The 15,735-nt window shown below is 40.5% G+C and overlaps 2 protein-coding genes across 2 annotated transcripts in view; one reads left to right on the top strand and one right to left on the bottom strand.

Moving 5' to 3' along the window:
• The window catches only part of cdh13 (cadherin 13, H-cadherin (heart)), a 476,360-nt gene that overhangs the window by 352,792 nt on the left and 107,833 nt on the right, over positions 1–15,735 (bottom strand). The window contains exon 2 of the mRNA XM_033635485.2: positions 1,043–1,163. Within this exon, the coding sequence (XP_033491376.1) occupies positions 1,043–1,163 (121 nt within the window). The remainder of the gene's footprint in view (positions 1–1,042; positions 1,164–15,735) is intronic.
• Positions 4,782–5,882, top strand: LOC144463563 (uncharacterized). The gene is made up of 3 exons (XM_078168304.1): positions 4,782–4,993; positions 5,187–5,469; positions 5,566–5,882. Exons 1-3 carry the CDS (start codon positions 4,782–4,784, stop codon positions 5,821–5,823), a joined length of 753 nt encoding a protein of 250 aa, XP_078024430.1. The 3' UTR covers positions 5,824–5,882.

Genomic DNA, 15,735 nt, shown 5'->3' on the forward strand with positions numbered 1-15,735 from the left:
ACTCACAGCCCCAGAGGAGCAGACTGCTAGCCAGCAGACATTATTGCTGATCTCTGTGGAGACAGAGTGGAGCTGTGCAGATAGGCATTGCCGGAGGGTCCCAGAGGAGCAGGCTGGACCAATAAGTTGTGGCAGCAGTATGGAGTTGAGATTGGACTTTTGTGGACTGAGTTTTGCAATGTAGGAGTCTGTGGGGAGTGTGACTGGGCGCTGCGTTGACAAAAGGGTGACGAGGCTGCCTCCCGACTGGCTCAGAGACAGAACTGAGCCTCCGCAACAGCGACCGCTTCATGCTGAACCCCTGTGACCTTCCCCTCAACTCCCTCTCAAATCTTTAATGTTTTGATTCTAGACCTGCTGAGATCAAACACACATTTCTGCATAAAAAAGAAAACACAACTCCGAGGCTTTTGGGGACTGAGGGGCCTAGAAGGCTTCGCTGACTCGAGCATGGTAACTGGTGTACTGGGACTGAAAAGCTCCAGCAAAATAGTCGCAAGGCAAACACACACACAACACACGCACGCTTAACTGAGCAGCCCAAAGCTGTCTTCAGGGAAGGAACAAAAGAAGCGGGAAAAAAATGAGGACTTTTGTAAATATCATCCAATCAAGGAGAATAATTCATTTGCAGACACAAATTATGTTGCTGTTGTTGTTGTTGTTGTCTTTGTGGTGGGAAGACACAAACAGTTCTATCTCCGCTTTGTAAGAAGAATTCACATGAATTCTAATGAATGTGACGAACAACACAACACACACACACACACACACACACACACACACACACAATCACCTTGACCTGGAGGGAGCTTGGCTTTTCTCCGCTCAGCTCCACTGGATATGCTGCTATTCAAATCCTCAGGAGCCAGGCAGACAGACTGAGGGGTTTAAATGTGTTTGTGTGTCTGCACACCCACATGCAGATTTGTGTGGTGGAATGGCAGAATTTAAGCGAGAGGGAACAACACAGCTTCCAAACATCAAAGCAAAGCAGAAAAAGTTAAATTCCAAAGAGTTTGCTCTGTCCGTTTTCACTGACCTTGTAGGAGTGCCTGACCCTTCTGGAAAACTCCGCTGTACGCCACCTGGTAGTGTTTGACCTGGAAGCCAGGTACACAGCCCTCGTGGCCTCCATCCCCTTGGCCACCCACAAGGGCAACCTGCAACACATAGAACAAAGGACAGGTCAAATCAATACACATGAACACATGGTCTCTGTGCAGATAAACCTGACATGCATAGGTAAGGGGGATAGAATAAGTAAAAAAACATGTTTTCCTTTGAAAGACCTAATCCGGATTAATCCAAAATAAACAACACAAGGCTGGAACAGATACATCAATATGTAGCAACAAAGAGAAAAATCAGTAATTCTACTAGCAAAAAGTATTATCAACCATTAGAAGAGGACTCGGCTGATTTAGCATGGCACTTTTTTTAAAGGATAAAAAAATCAATGCAGCAGAACCACAGATATCGTGTTTTTTATTCCATGAATTCTTCTCCGACATCCGTCTTTACTTACACACAAACATGTGACTTAAAACAAATAAATAAAAGCTTGTTTCAGAGTCTAAGACTGACACTTCAGTATTTAGCCCCTTAATTTTGTTTGGTGATGGATGGATCAGGCTACCACTGATGTTAAATAAAAGACAACTACGATTTAATTCAGGTTAGATTCAGCAAACATGAGTTCAATAGCTTCTCCTTTTTCTTGCGCACTGTGTGAAGGGAAGGTCAGGATGTCATTTGACTCTTATTTACAATTTTACAATTCAAATTAAAACAGACTGCGCAACTGCGCAGCACTGTCTTCCTTGACTTTTCATTGACCCATTTTCTCTACAAATTACATTTATTCAACTAAAAAAAACATGCAGTGAAAAAAGGCACTTTAACCCCTTTCTGAAAAACAAAGGGTGGGCGTTCCCATGGAAACAGACTGTAAAGTGTTGTGCCTCAACTGATTCTCAGAAAGAGCCCAAACATTCTCTCGGTAGGAGCAGATACACAGCGGAGCAAAAATAACAGGTCAGGTTGTATGTTGATATGTAATGCATTAATTCAAAGATATGTTCCTCATGCTGTTTCTCTCAGATTGATTTTTATTTACTATTTCCCATCGAATGATTTTAAACAGTGACTCATTTATAAATGCAGCTGAGTTTAGTCTGTGATTGTAAATAATGTAACAAGTCACATTATAAAGAGTGCTTTTACAGGTAAAGAGGAATAAAAATCATTACAGATTTAATTCACGTTATTCGTATTCACCTACACATTTACAGTACAGGGCTTTCTCCAAACTCTGGGGTTAGAGGTTAAACTGGCAAAGATAGAAAAGATGACTGCATGCACTGTGGTACATTCGCAAGATGATTTGCAATATGTTACATTTTCATGAGATGTAAAGCTTGCAAAGCTTGTCAGACTAAGTTCAGGTCAAATATATTTTCAAAGTTGTCAGCTAAAATTCCAGGCTGAAACTTTGGCCCTCTGCACTAAAAAGTTTAATAGTACATATTGTATAATATAAGTTACAATTACCTGACATGTGGGCATGAGAGAGCATGTGGGCACGACGTACATGTTAGTTTTTAGCTAAGCAAGGTAATAGCATTACTGCTATCAATCGCAAAACCAACTTCAAGTTTTGATTCTCATTATGTGTGCGACCTTGCCTTATTTTGCCTTAAAGGAGCAGTATGCAGCTTTCAGAGCATGTCTATGATTCATTCTGAGCCAGGACTGCCTGCACACGGCTCGCAACATGGAGGTGGCTGAGCCTGCAGCTAGCACTTAACAGTGCTAACAGAGCAAACAGTGCTAATGACGGCAAGAGTCCTGACAGAGCTAACAGACTTAACATGGGGGTGAAATAAAAGGTGGGCATTACACAACATTATGTCACCACGGGTCGAGATGTCATTCACAGCGGGAAATGGCGTATACTCATTTAAACATGCATGTGCATCTACAACTACAAAGAAGGAGAGTCTTCGACACACACAGAGTGTTTAATTGTCTACTCTGGACACTAGTTGTTTGCATCTATATTAATATCCTGAATGTCATATACAGAATCTTTAAAGAACACCTATTGTAGTCTTGTCTGCTAAGCTAGAAAACTGTGCGTACCAAAAACAGCCCTGTGTTACAGACACTAAAATACTGCACAGTGGTTTCTTATATTATGAGTATTATGATATAGTGTTATGAGTCAATGTTAAAGCTTTGGAGGTTTTCACAGTAAGAATCATGTGATCTTTACTGAGATGATCACCAGGTAAACATTGTTCACATCACAAAGTACTCTATCAGGTATGTGCATTTGCAAGAATCTGATTGGCCAGTACAGCACCTTGTCAAATGATATCACAAGGTTGACACCTCATTGAGAGGCTGGACCTTTTAGGTTGGCAATAAGGTAGATAGCATCAGTCCATCGTGAAGCACTGAAGCACATCTTTGAAGGACAATTTGAGGTTCTGTGTGTAGTAACCCTTTTTCCCTTCACCTTTTTCACATTAGGAAAAGAGGGAGTGCTTTATCTTGAATGACAAGCGTCACTACGTTGATCCTGTTTATAGTGAGGCCAATGTGAACGGCTTTGCCTTTACACAAGCCTCGTGACTGCTAGCACTGGCTGGAGTAATGATACAGAGGCTTCTGAGCAGAGTGTTCCTCATAGTCAGAAGCTGCGCTCATGTTATCAGAGAAGTGGGGTCAGGAGTTAGGTGACCTTACACTGAACTTTGGCACCATACTATTCAGAGAACCACTTTAGAAGCAGAATGCTTGTGTTGTAAAAACTGTTAGACATGCTACAGATACTGCAGGTCTAAAGAACAGAGAATGTTTATGATTTTAGCGCATCCAACAAATCCAACAGTTTTTTACAGTTGTTTACACACTAAACTTAAAATTTTCACATAATTAACAGCTCTTTACACACAAGAAGCAAAACACCTGTCCATAGTTGCACAACAATAAGCACAGACTCAGCTTCACACTTTTTGCAAAACATTACACACAGTGATTTGCAAGACTCTACACGCATTATCACACCTTAGACACAGATAAGGATTGTGAGGTTACTTCCTTCTCATTACAAAGCCCCTGCTTGCCAACGACCACACTAATGAACAAATTGGATAATCACATCCACCTGGTGTGGAAGCACGCAGGTGCTTACTGTAAACCAAGTGGACCACATGCAGTACATTGTCGTTTGGGACAATGTATCTTTCCATCGATCTGCTCTGGTCCACAATTGGTTCCATGAGCACCCTGAATTTGCAGTCTTATACCTTCCACCATACTCCCCATTCCTAAACCCAATAGAGGAATTTTTACAGTTTTTTCCAATTGCTAACACACTAAAATGACATGCATAGCACAATTATTTAAACTGATACACAGAGAGCAAAACCTCTTCTCAAGTCTCCAAAACTCTAAACACATTTTCTGCTTTACACACATTTTGCAATTCAAAATGGCACTTTTTAAATGCACTGAACACGGTTCTCTGCATAAGACACAACAATCTGACATAAGGTCACATGTTTGCCATTTCAAAACACTGCCATTCAAAATGACACAACATGAGCTAATTGGCCAATATTTGTGCCACCTGGCCAAACACCTCAATGGTTAATTGTTACCACTTCAATCAGGAAGTAAACACTATAAAAAGACCACAGGTGAGCACCTTTTTTTTTACAACAACAATAGAAGACGTGGCAGAGAGAGGAAGAGGAAGAGCGAGGGTGAGAATGAGAGGGGGAGGAGTGAGAGGTAGGGGTAGAGCTGGTAAAGGAGTTCATGGCCAAAGAAGACAACAACTTTCAAATGAAATCAGAGCAACCTTAGTTGATCATGTCATCAACCATGGGCTGACAATGCGAGAGGCTGGACAGAGAGTGCAGCCCAACTTGTGCCGTTTTACTGTCGCCTCTGTCATCCGGACATTTAGACTGGAGCACAGGTATGTAACCAAAATTTCTTTCACACTATGTAGTACACCCTATGTCACAGTGTATCAGTTGGGTGACACCTGTTTACTTCATGAATGGCTGATGTCATACACTAACTATACAAGTTTCCTGTACAATTTACTCTACTGTGGGGGAAATATCTTTAGGCTGCATTGTCCAAGCCCTATATTGTTTTTTTTAAAGGACTGAGAGACGCAACCATGGTGGAGGAAGGGGCCAAATGTTCACCGGGGTACAGGAAGCTGCCATTGTAAACTTGGTTTTGGAAAATAATGAAATCAGATTACGAGAAATTCAAAGCCACATCATCCAAGACAACACCATATTCAACAACATTCAACGAGCCAGTCTGTCCACACTGGCTCGCATTCTCAAGCGAAACCAAATCAGAATGAAACAACTTTATAAGGTGCCTTTTGAGAGAAACTCTCAAAGAAACAAAGAGCTCAGACGAAAATATGTGGATGTATATACAATATCGACTGCAGTACACGACACGCAACACTGTTTCCCAGTGTACTGGATAACTCCATATTGACTGATTTTTGTTCTTTGTTTTCAGGGAGTACTGGAAATGGAAGCTAATGCAATCCCACATGAGTTCATCTTCATAGATGAGGCTGGGTTCAACCTAGCAAGGACCAGAAGAAGGGGAAGAAACGTCATTGGCCACAGAGCCATTATAGATGTTCCTGGCCAACGTGGTGGGAACATCACAATGTGCGCTGCCATCTCCAATACGCATGGTGTCCTCCACCGTCATGCCATCCTTGGACCATACAACACAGCCCATATTCTCATATTTCTGGACAGACTCTGACAACGTGAGCTTTCATCGTGCAGCCCCAGTCCAAAATTGGTTTGCTGACCACCCACCGTTTCTCGTGCAATACCTCCCACCATACTCAAAATTTTTGAACCCCATAGAAGAGTTCTTTTCGGCATGGCGGTGGAAGGTATACAACCAGCAGCCCTTTGTGCGCATGCCTCTTGTGCAGGCTATGGAAGAGACATGTGATGAAATTGATGTGGGTGCGATTCAGGGATGGATAAGGCACTCAAGGCGCTTCTTCCCTCGATGTCTGGCAAGGGAAGATATTGCCTGTGATGTGGACGAGGCGTTGTGGCCAGACCCAGCTGTGTGGCAAGATGCTGCCTAATTATTTTTCTTGCCTCTTTTTTTTTTTTCTATATATTTTTTCTGCACATTTTTTCTGCAATTTTCTTTTTCAGTTTACTGTTTTTTGTGAGCATATTTTTGTTCACTCCAATGTAAATATATCTGCTGTGCATATGTTGCACTGACTTGTTTGGTGAAAAATAAAAAAAGTAAATGTTTCAACAGCATGTGTGTGTATCTGCAAATATTTCTGTGCACATGAACAATCTGAAGAATATTCTACAATTTGAACTATTTTAGTATTATGGCAAAGCATACTAAAAATGAGAGTGCTTTTCATTATGCCCAACAATGTGTAGTTGGTTAGACAAAAATCTGGTAATATGAATGACGTGTGTGCCATTTGGTGCAAAAGTTTGATTTTGATAATGCTATATGTAGTTTTGGTTGCAGTGCTTCATTTTGCAGGGTATATGATGTATTTTGCAGTTTGGGTGTGTGGTTTTGTGAATTGTGTTAAATATTTTGATAAAACCAGCCTAGTTTGCAATATTGTGTTTTAGCAATTGGAAAAAACTGTATTTGTCTACACTTTACAGTAGTAAGAAAAACTACTATTTTGTTCTGATTTTCATTGTTGATCTGTTACTGTAACTGAGTATGGTAAGAAATTATTTTCAGTCTGCAGCAGTCTGCAATCAGTGTTGTGTTTGTTTGTTGTATTTGTGTACTTCCTCTGTATACCTCAAAGTAATGAAGAATGTTGTGGGTTTGACAATATCTTTTTGTCATCTAAATTATCCCTTACATAAAAATGTCTGGCAAAAAAGTCTAGCACTAGACCAGCTATTTCCTAAAATAGGGGTTTTTACAAATGTATTTTGTTTTGATCACTGTAGTGTGTAACTGACTGCAATAGTGTCTGATCATTTGAAGACTGTGTTAGTGAGATGAAAACAAAACAGCATTTTTATAAATATGTGTATATGTTTTGACTGAAGTGTGTCATTTTGCAAACAATCTAGGAGTTATGCAAATTGAGTGTGGTGTTTGGATAATTGTGTGAATATTTTGAAAAACGGAGCCCTGTTTTCAAAATTGCGTGTAAACAATTGAGAAAAACTGTAATTTCTGGAAACACTCCAATCCCTACAACATGCAGGTAAGCTTAGCAATGTGTGCTGAGGAACGACTTATGAAACACTGTAAGGAAGGAAAGAGTTAGGAGGCGACGGGACCCACTGATCATTAACATGCCACCAACATTATGAAAAGGTTCCCATATTTGATTGAAATGACACTGGACAAGGCCACCATAGAAAGAAGAAAGGAAGAGGAGATGACAAGATAGGCAGGATTTAATACCTCCGTGGGTTCAGTGGTCACTGACGCTATCACATCGCTCTGTTGCTGCTCTCTAGTGATTGTGTAAAATATCATGTCATTATGTTCAAATGTTGCATTTTGATCTGACAAGTCTGCACCTACAATTAAACACCGCTTTTGCATAAATTCACATTGACCAGTTCAGGAAATTGCTGGATTAGCCTCACACAGTAGGTGCTGTAATTAGACACACCATACAGTATGGCATACGTGATGCGAATGTGCCAAACCAAGCCATCTGTCACCGGCTTCAACCGGTGACATCCCAACTGCTCATCCGCACATCTCTTGACCCCTCCTCCAGCAACTCCCCCAGAGATATCAAGAAAGCTTTGATGAGGAAAATAATAATTGGATGCTGTCTGTCACACAGTTATAATATATAACACACTTACGTATTCTCCTCATAAAGAAGGAAATGAAGTTTCATTTTCATTCAGAAAAGAGCAATATAATAATATTAATAATAATATTTCAAAAGAATTGTACTAAGATCAATATGGGACTCATCAGTTACACACAGTGCCAAGCATTTCTCATCCTGGTTCACAAGAGCTGTGCAAAAATCCCTCAAAACTCTTTTGTGTTTCAGTGCAGGACAGAATACTGAAGGGAGATTTTGCATGGGCCCATTCATGACATTTATCATTAAATGGTAACTGTCATTATATATATATACACACAAGTTAACAACTAAATAACTTTGACTTATGGCTTTTCTGCGTTATTTTATTAGGAACTGATGAAACCTTTAACATTTCCAGAGTTAATGGAAAAAAAATCAAAATGACAGATAAAGTGAAATATATCTTTGGGTTTGGATTGACAGTTATATGACACATTGTGTAAGTTACAAGACGTTTAAACAGCAGCATCTAAGGCTGTCTGTGGAGATCTGTCTGTGTGATGAACAAGCTTTGGCAGACGTTCAGCCATAGAGGTCATTACATGTAATGTCCCTGCAAAGTAATCACTGCACCCAGGGGACTTGGTGCTTTTCCTGCAGGTGTCAAAATGGTAATTCAGTTCTATCACACTGTTTCCTGACATGGCGGGATACAAAGCTTGTTGGTCCATAAACTCCGTCGAGTTGACTGAAGGGCCAGAGGCCTGTCGGCGTGGCAAGGGTACATGGGACGCACATGCAAATACGGAGAGAGACATTATCTGCACACACACATACACACACGGGTGGATACCTGCAAACACACCACGCACTACACACATCTCTCAGCAGGACGCAACAACATGAACACCCATTTTAATGTCCATTAAGGGGGAAATATTACAATCCAGCCCCAGTGACTCACAGTAGGGCAGCGAAAGCATTAAGGCAACGCAATGCTAATGACAATGTTGTTAGCAAAGGGGACTATTATTGTGGGCAATATTCTCCATCACAAAACCATTTAAGAGTGTACCAGACATGTGAAGGTCATACCATTCAAGCCCAGCAGAATGAACTGAAGCACTTTATCAACAATGTCCATCTTTTTTTACCGATCTGAAAAAATCCCTTTTACACGAGAAAAATTAATTAAAATGTAATCTCAAAGCACGGAGAGATACGTTGTGTGTGCATTGTTTTACAGAAGGAGATCTGTATCAGGACTTTCTTCGAGCTTTTGTAGTTGTAGTCTTTGTGCATGTGTGTCCGTGCACTTGTCTTGTTTTCATGTCTGGACTACAAACCACATAAAAGCATCTGATTCATATATGTGTTTAAGCTTGTCGGCTGTTTTATGTATAGTGGGATTTAAGTTATCAGCACATGAGGATTAGTGTGCAATGAATGCAAACAGCCACATCTGTTTCTAGACGAACAGACAGTGCCCACAGGGCCTGATTCACAGTTTGACTTTTAAGACTATCTGTGATGAACATGTGAATTAAAGTTTGTCTTTTACATTGTGACAGCTGGATACTGACCTTGATATGCAGCAGGTGGACAAAATGGAACCTTTAAAAAGTATCACATAAAAAACAACACTGCCAAGTTTGAAATGCTGATTCACTTTAAATTTTTTATTTTTTATTTTTTTATATATATATTTTTTTTATATAAAACATGTTTGTTAAACATAAAGTTCATGTCAACAGAGATCATATTTGTGCATATAATATCCTTGTCAGGTGGATTTTTTCATCTTCCAGTGCCCTTGGCCAATGAGTCAAAAGTTAATTTCGGACACTGGGTGGTGTAGTATAGAAAAGCAAGAAAGTCCATGTTGGTTGGAAAGGATTTAGTGGCAGAGGGGAATCAAACAAACAGAACTTTCACCCAGGAGACCAGGGTTTGTGTCCCGTGTTAAACCAAAAGTCAGCATTGACTTACTTCAACCATACCATGATATCTTACTCGAAACCTTACCATATCATTTTTGTTCCTAAACCCTACAAAGGTGAAAGTAAAACCTAACGAAACTGCATTTAATAGGCTGATAACAGACTTTGAATCTAATAGCTGATGTGGCAGGCACCCTTTCACCCATATCTGTGAGGCTAAAACCACAGATAGCAGCCATTTAATGGCCTGATACCACTAGATGCAAGTGGATTTTTATTTAGTCCTGCAATAACAATTTATTTTTTTTGGCCACATGGGGGCAACAAAAACAAGTTGACATATCATCATCTTTTAAGATGATATGGCATATTAGCAAACAGTTACATATTCACAGCTCTAACAGTTACAGCAACATTAGCATTCATTATGAGTCATGTTTCTGGCCACCTGGTGAATGTAAATCCAATATTTCACTCTCCTGTTAATTGTTTCTGGTCTCTAGTTACAAAGAACCTAGGAAGCACATTACAAACTTACAAATGGATTTATGAACACCTGGTGCAACCCAGTCCTGTTGTAGACACTTAAAAAGATATCAGTCACTCCAAACAAGGAGCTGCCTTAGAGCAGCTCCTAATTCATCCCGGTGGTTTCTTCTCCTTTGTGGATTCGTGGATTAATTCTACATGCAGTAGCTGTATGTTCTATCAGCTTATCTCTTCAAAGTATACATTATGTTACATCCTGGTGACATGTGTTGGCTGCTGGGTTCTGTTCTGTTATCCCAGTTGGGGGCTGGGTTGTACTTCCTGCTAAATCAAGTGTGTTGCCTTGATAAATATGGAGAGAACCACTAAATGCACCACACAGCCAACTTTAATGGCTTTCATTTTGTGATAAGAGGTTTCCTGACTATATTGAACAAAAGGTGCATAATGAATTTAAGGTAATGTGGTCCAGACAAAAAAGACCATGGCCTAATTCCTCATTAGAAAAATGGGAACAAAGGCTTTGAATCTCAACATAGAAATGCTTTCTGAGAATCCTCGGTGCAGACAGTGATCAGGAACAGGACTGCCAGCTGTACGCCAACACACACACGACAGAAAAACAATGTGTGTCGGACACAATTCACCTCTTCCTGAACTTGAAAATATGTTTTCTCCTGAGGGGTCTAATGAGAGACATTAATTGATTTCTGTGTGTTTCGGCTTCAGTATCTTGCCTGTTTGATGTCTCTGTGAAGGCATCATTGTTCTGCAGTGATTGGCTTGGTGTGACTTTGCCAGAGCAGAGCGCAACATAGAGGGATTACTATGGTCCAGTCTAGGGGAAACAAAGAGCCCTGGTTGCATGAAGACAATCTATCCGGCAGGAACAATTATCATGCTTGAGCAATGCTGGACCCGCAGAAAATTGTGTATTGTGTACTGGCTTAATGAGATGATCGACACAGAGCCAAAAAGATAAATAAATCTGTAAGCGTTTAGCAGGATGTGTGGACAAAGTGAGAGAAAGCATTGAGGCAAACTGCAAAGAGGGTTAGTGTCGGAGAGCAGGATAATTTCAGTCTGGACCGTTTGAATCCAATACAGTCGGACAAAGATAAACTTACAGTGCACATGTTCACCTGGCATCTTATTTCCATTTTAGTGTATTTACATGATTATGATTTACCCAAAATGATACATATATAATTCTGTAAAAAAAATAAAAAAAAAATAGCATAATGCAACAGTTACAATAAGTTATTAACGGCATCATTTCCCCACCTTTTTTGTAAGACAACCTTTGGTACACTTTACGTTTGTTCTGCCAGCATTTTAGTATGCATATTTTAGTATTTACTCTGCCATTTATCAGTTACTTTTAGTTAGCTATCTTAACCATTTATTATCCAATACTTTTAGATAACCTATTAACAATTTATTCATTTCTTTAACTATCTTACCCTTACTTTTAGGTAATTATTTTAATCATTTATCCGTTATTTTTAGTTGACCTTTTAGACATTTATTCATTACTTACCTTTTTTTTTTTTTACCATTAATCAATTAACTATCATTTATCAATTGCATTTAGTGAACTATCCAACTTGGTCTCATTGCAAAGTTGTCAAATACTAGCGCTTGGGCAGTGACTTCCGCCATCAGACACCAATGAAAAAAGCCATCCTTTCATGTCGGCATGAACGTCAGGGGGAAACCACAGCGACATAAGTTAGTTGGGCAAAAAGTCAGAGTAAGGCGGTTAGGGGCAGTGGTGGATGGGTCCAACAACCACTGACTTTAACCCAGGAGGCCAGTGTTTGCTTCCAGTATAAATGTATTATTAACTTGCGCATTTGTTGCCTAAATGTAACCGCATGCGTGAGTAGGCTAAACATAACCATGTGCTTTCGTTGTTGAAGAAAAGAAAAAAAAAACCCATCAATTCATGGTGTTGTACTGACGTAGTATGTTTATTTTGAAAGAGACGCATGCAAATTCCTGTTTCAGTGGAAGTGTATTTCGAAAACACACAATGCATGTAACAGGCTAAAGTTGACAGGGCGTCCCAGAGCGTCAACAACAAGGTACACCCTGTTATAACACCCAGGGTACCTTGCATAATATATTGACTTTGGAAATCCATGGCCAAGTGTCGATATGTGACATGGTTAAAGCACAAATGTGTTGATCTATTCATTACTTTTAGTTATCTTAATCATTTATCTATTATTTTTATGTAACTTCTTCAACCGTTTATCCATTGCTTTCATTAACTATCGATATCATATATTAATGACCTGTACTGTAGCTATTCCTGGCATTTGTACATTACTTTTTGTTATGCATCATTGATCCATTAGCCTACTTTAAGCGACAGTATATATTTCAAACTCATATCCATTCCTTCAAGCTATTTGCCTGGATCCAGACTCCACAGAGTTTGAGTTGACTGATGAAGCTGACAACCAGTGAGCACCACAGATGGGAATGTCGCCGTTGTCAAGTGCTATCAAGTGGTGCACCACAGCCAATGAGTAGTACTAACAACAATGACGATAGACAAGAAAGACACTGTTATTGAGGCTGTTGTAGATCGACACGTCTTCTCAATATTGGCCAACGTTGTAGTTTGTTTTACTTTGCTCTGCTCCACTCTTAAAACCCCAGGAAGACAGGCATCAATCAGATGATGTTAGATTCAGATGGATACATGGGTTTCTGGTGACTGGTTAGGGAAAATCAAATCCCCCTTCCCAATGGCAATCGTTTAGAGTGGACTCAGTGCCAGACTGAAGATGGAAATGGAATATAATGAGTTGACAATCCTGTCTGAAATGAGGCAAGCTAACTATTTCAATATCCTGTCCATTTCTTTCAGCTAACTTTTCCACATCCCTGTTCAATTGCTTACTAGTTTTCACACACACCTAATCCTAACATTGTTCAGGTGTTACAGCTGACTCAGTATGTGTATGTACATGTATTTTATAAAACTGTAATTTATCTGTTTTATTGAATGAGTTGAGGAAATACGCAATCTTTCCATATGCCCCCTAGCAACTGCTGAAGTATCCCCTACAGTGCATGTACCCTTGATTAGGAGTTGTAGACCTAGAAAACAATACAGCAATATTCTGTTGAAATACAGAGGGAAAATAAAGAAAGACAGAAATGAAAGGGGCCCTGAAGGAGGGAGAAAAAGACATGAGGGTTGGTTTCACGAGGATCAGCTTGCATGGGGAAGAAAAAATACAGCTATCTACTGACAGCCACTTGGAGGGCAGGTCTCTAGGTTTATGTTAGCTCTCTAAGTGCAGCCAAGGAATGCTCAATCAGGGAAAAAGATCCATACACTTCACCTCCACTTCAGCCTTTCGATAATGTCTTCCCACTATAAGGTCCAGCCCCAGCAATAAAGTGAAAAGTGCAAGAAAAAAAAAAGATATTAAAAGAGCATTGTTGAACTCAATTATTTGGATAAAATATAGACTACTGTCATCACAATGTCAGTGCTTTGGCAGCACTACTTAAACGAGAGAGGCAGATGGGTAGAGAGCATTTCTAAGTGGCCTCAGGTAGTTGTTGTTGCTGTTGTAGCAATGTCGGTCAAATCATTTTCATGTGGGAGGAGCAGTAACGGGTCAGCTCATCGCGTGAGAGTTTGACATCTGATTCAGTTCAAGTGTGAAGGACCAGTCAGGTGATTAAGGCAATGACTTGGCAGAGCACACAGTAAATGTCACCTCTGGTGGAAATCGATACCGCCTCAAGAATCCACAGTGCATCTGACATATAGAGATGGAGAGGGCCACTATGCCTGATATTTGCCGAAGAGGGGAGAGGCTGAGAGAGAGGCTGCAGTACCTCTTAGAAGTGATGTGTGAGTATGTGTACGTCTGGTATGCGTATGTGTGAATCAACTCCATCCGACACTGGGAGAAAGATGAAAGGTAGATTGAAAAAGGCAAAGGAAAAAGAGAGAGAACACATTTCTGTCAGAGTCTGTGTCTTCCATGCATTCTAATGTCTTTATTATTTAGATTTATTTCACTCTGTTCTTTTTTATAGAGCAGTACATGGCAAATAGCTGCCCACAGAATCCAAACATTGGACAGTCCATCTATTTGGATTTACTTTGTAAGTGTAGTCTCTTTGTGTCTGCTTAGCCTGCAGCTGTCTCTCTTTTTCAATTACCAGTACAGTGTTATTTAAACAAAGAAAATTGTAATGTACAGAGGATATGTCGGTAATTTGTTACAAACTGTTTTCTACAGAGCTGAATATGAATCACTATGACCTTTATGCCTACTCTAGTGGCTCCAGGTAATGTAGATTAGCCCTGCTGTACAGCTATTTGCTGCATTCTGGTGTGTTCCTCTGTAAATGTTTTAAGTTTTATAAGTGCATATTGGTCTCTCTGAGTGTGTACATATATGTGTGTGTCAGTGTGTTTGCCTCCACATCTGTATGTATGTATTCTTCAATGATGCAACAAGTCAGCCAACGTGTGCAACGCAGCTTTTGTCAGTGTGCTTGGGTGTGCGGATTTGCATGTCTCTGCGTCTCTGCATGCATGCTGGATAGTTTGCCGGGGATCCAGCCAGTCAGCCTGCCAGTAGCCTGACATTTCATCCAGCCACTGTCTCTCCTTCCCCCACACTACATTTCCTTCCCGCACCCCCCCCTCCTCAGTCTTGCATTGCCTCTGTCTCCATCAAGGTAAATGTCAGTGCACACACCTCAGTATAGATCTGGCCGACCCAGCCAGGCCTGGCTACATCCATAGGCCAAGATGAAGCCAGAACGCCAGAGGAGAGAGAGAGAATCAATCAGGCTGGGCCTCAGACACCTGCAGCTGGCAGGTTAGCCAGGCATGGAGCACCTGAGTCATGAAACCATCTGGTTCCCGGCCCGGGCTGCCGAACCCTGGCCGCACCTGCTGGGCCTGTAAAACAACACTGGAGCAGTAAACACACAGCAACGCCATGGAGGAGGAACAACCGAGCGACAAGAGAGCAAAAGCATCTTTGCTGCTGGTGGGTGGTTGTTGTCACTGTGTGAATGCCACATTCAGAAAGTAATAAAGGAGAAAGCTAAGGAACAAGGAGAAAGGCAGAGGCAAACAGTTTTATAAACATAGAAAAATAAGGGATGCGGAGGCAGACATACAGGAAGAAGACAGTATATTTGAGTGGGCTAATGCATACAAAAGTACGGTAAGTACTGTGAAAAATTGCATTCAGTGCCAAGCCATTGTTAAATTGGAGTCATTGAAAGTACAGTGACTCAAAGCTTATGTAAAGGACAACCACTGCGATGAGTTGGATGACTGGTGAAATGATGCTTAAGTATTTACCAAATGTGACATTAGAGTCTACCAAACAAATCTCACAAATCTCACTCAAGGTTTAGCATAGGTTTGGACAGAGGGTTCTATTTCTTATTCCA

The sequence above is a fragment of the Epinephelus lanceolatus genome, chromosome 5 (genome assembly GCF_041903045.1).
Source record: "Epinephelus lanceolatus isolate andai-2023 chromosome 5, ASM4190304v1, whole genome shotgun sequence".
NCBI lineage: Eukaryota > Metazoa > Chordata > Actinopteri > Perciformes > Serranidae > Epinephelus > Epinephelus lanceolatus.

What these genes read in the sequence shown, in the direction of transcription:
- LOC144463563 (XM_078168304.1), top strand. Translation starts at nt 4,782, where the DNA reads ATGAGAGGGGGAGGAGTGAGAGGTAGGGGTAGAGCTGGTAAAGGAGTT. An exon ending in ACATTTAGACTGGAGCACAG is followed by an intron (nt 4,994 to 5,186) that starts GTATGTAACCAA and finishes TTTTTTTTAAAG; the next exon opens with GACTGAGAGACGCAACCATG. An exon ending in TCAGACGAAAATATGTGGAT is followed by an intron (nt 5,470 to 5,565) that starts GTATATACAATA and finishes CTTTGTTTTCAG; the next exon opens with GGAGTACTGGAAATGGAAGC.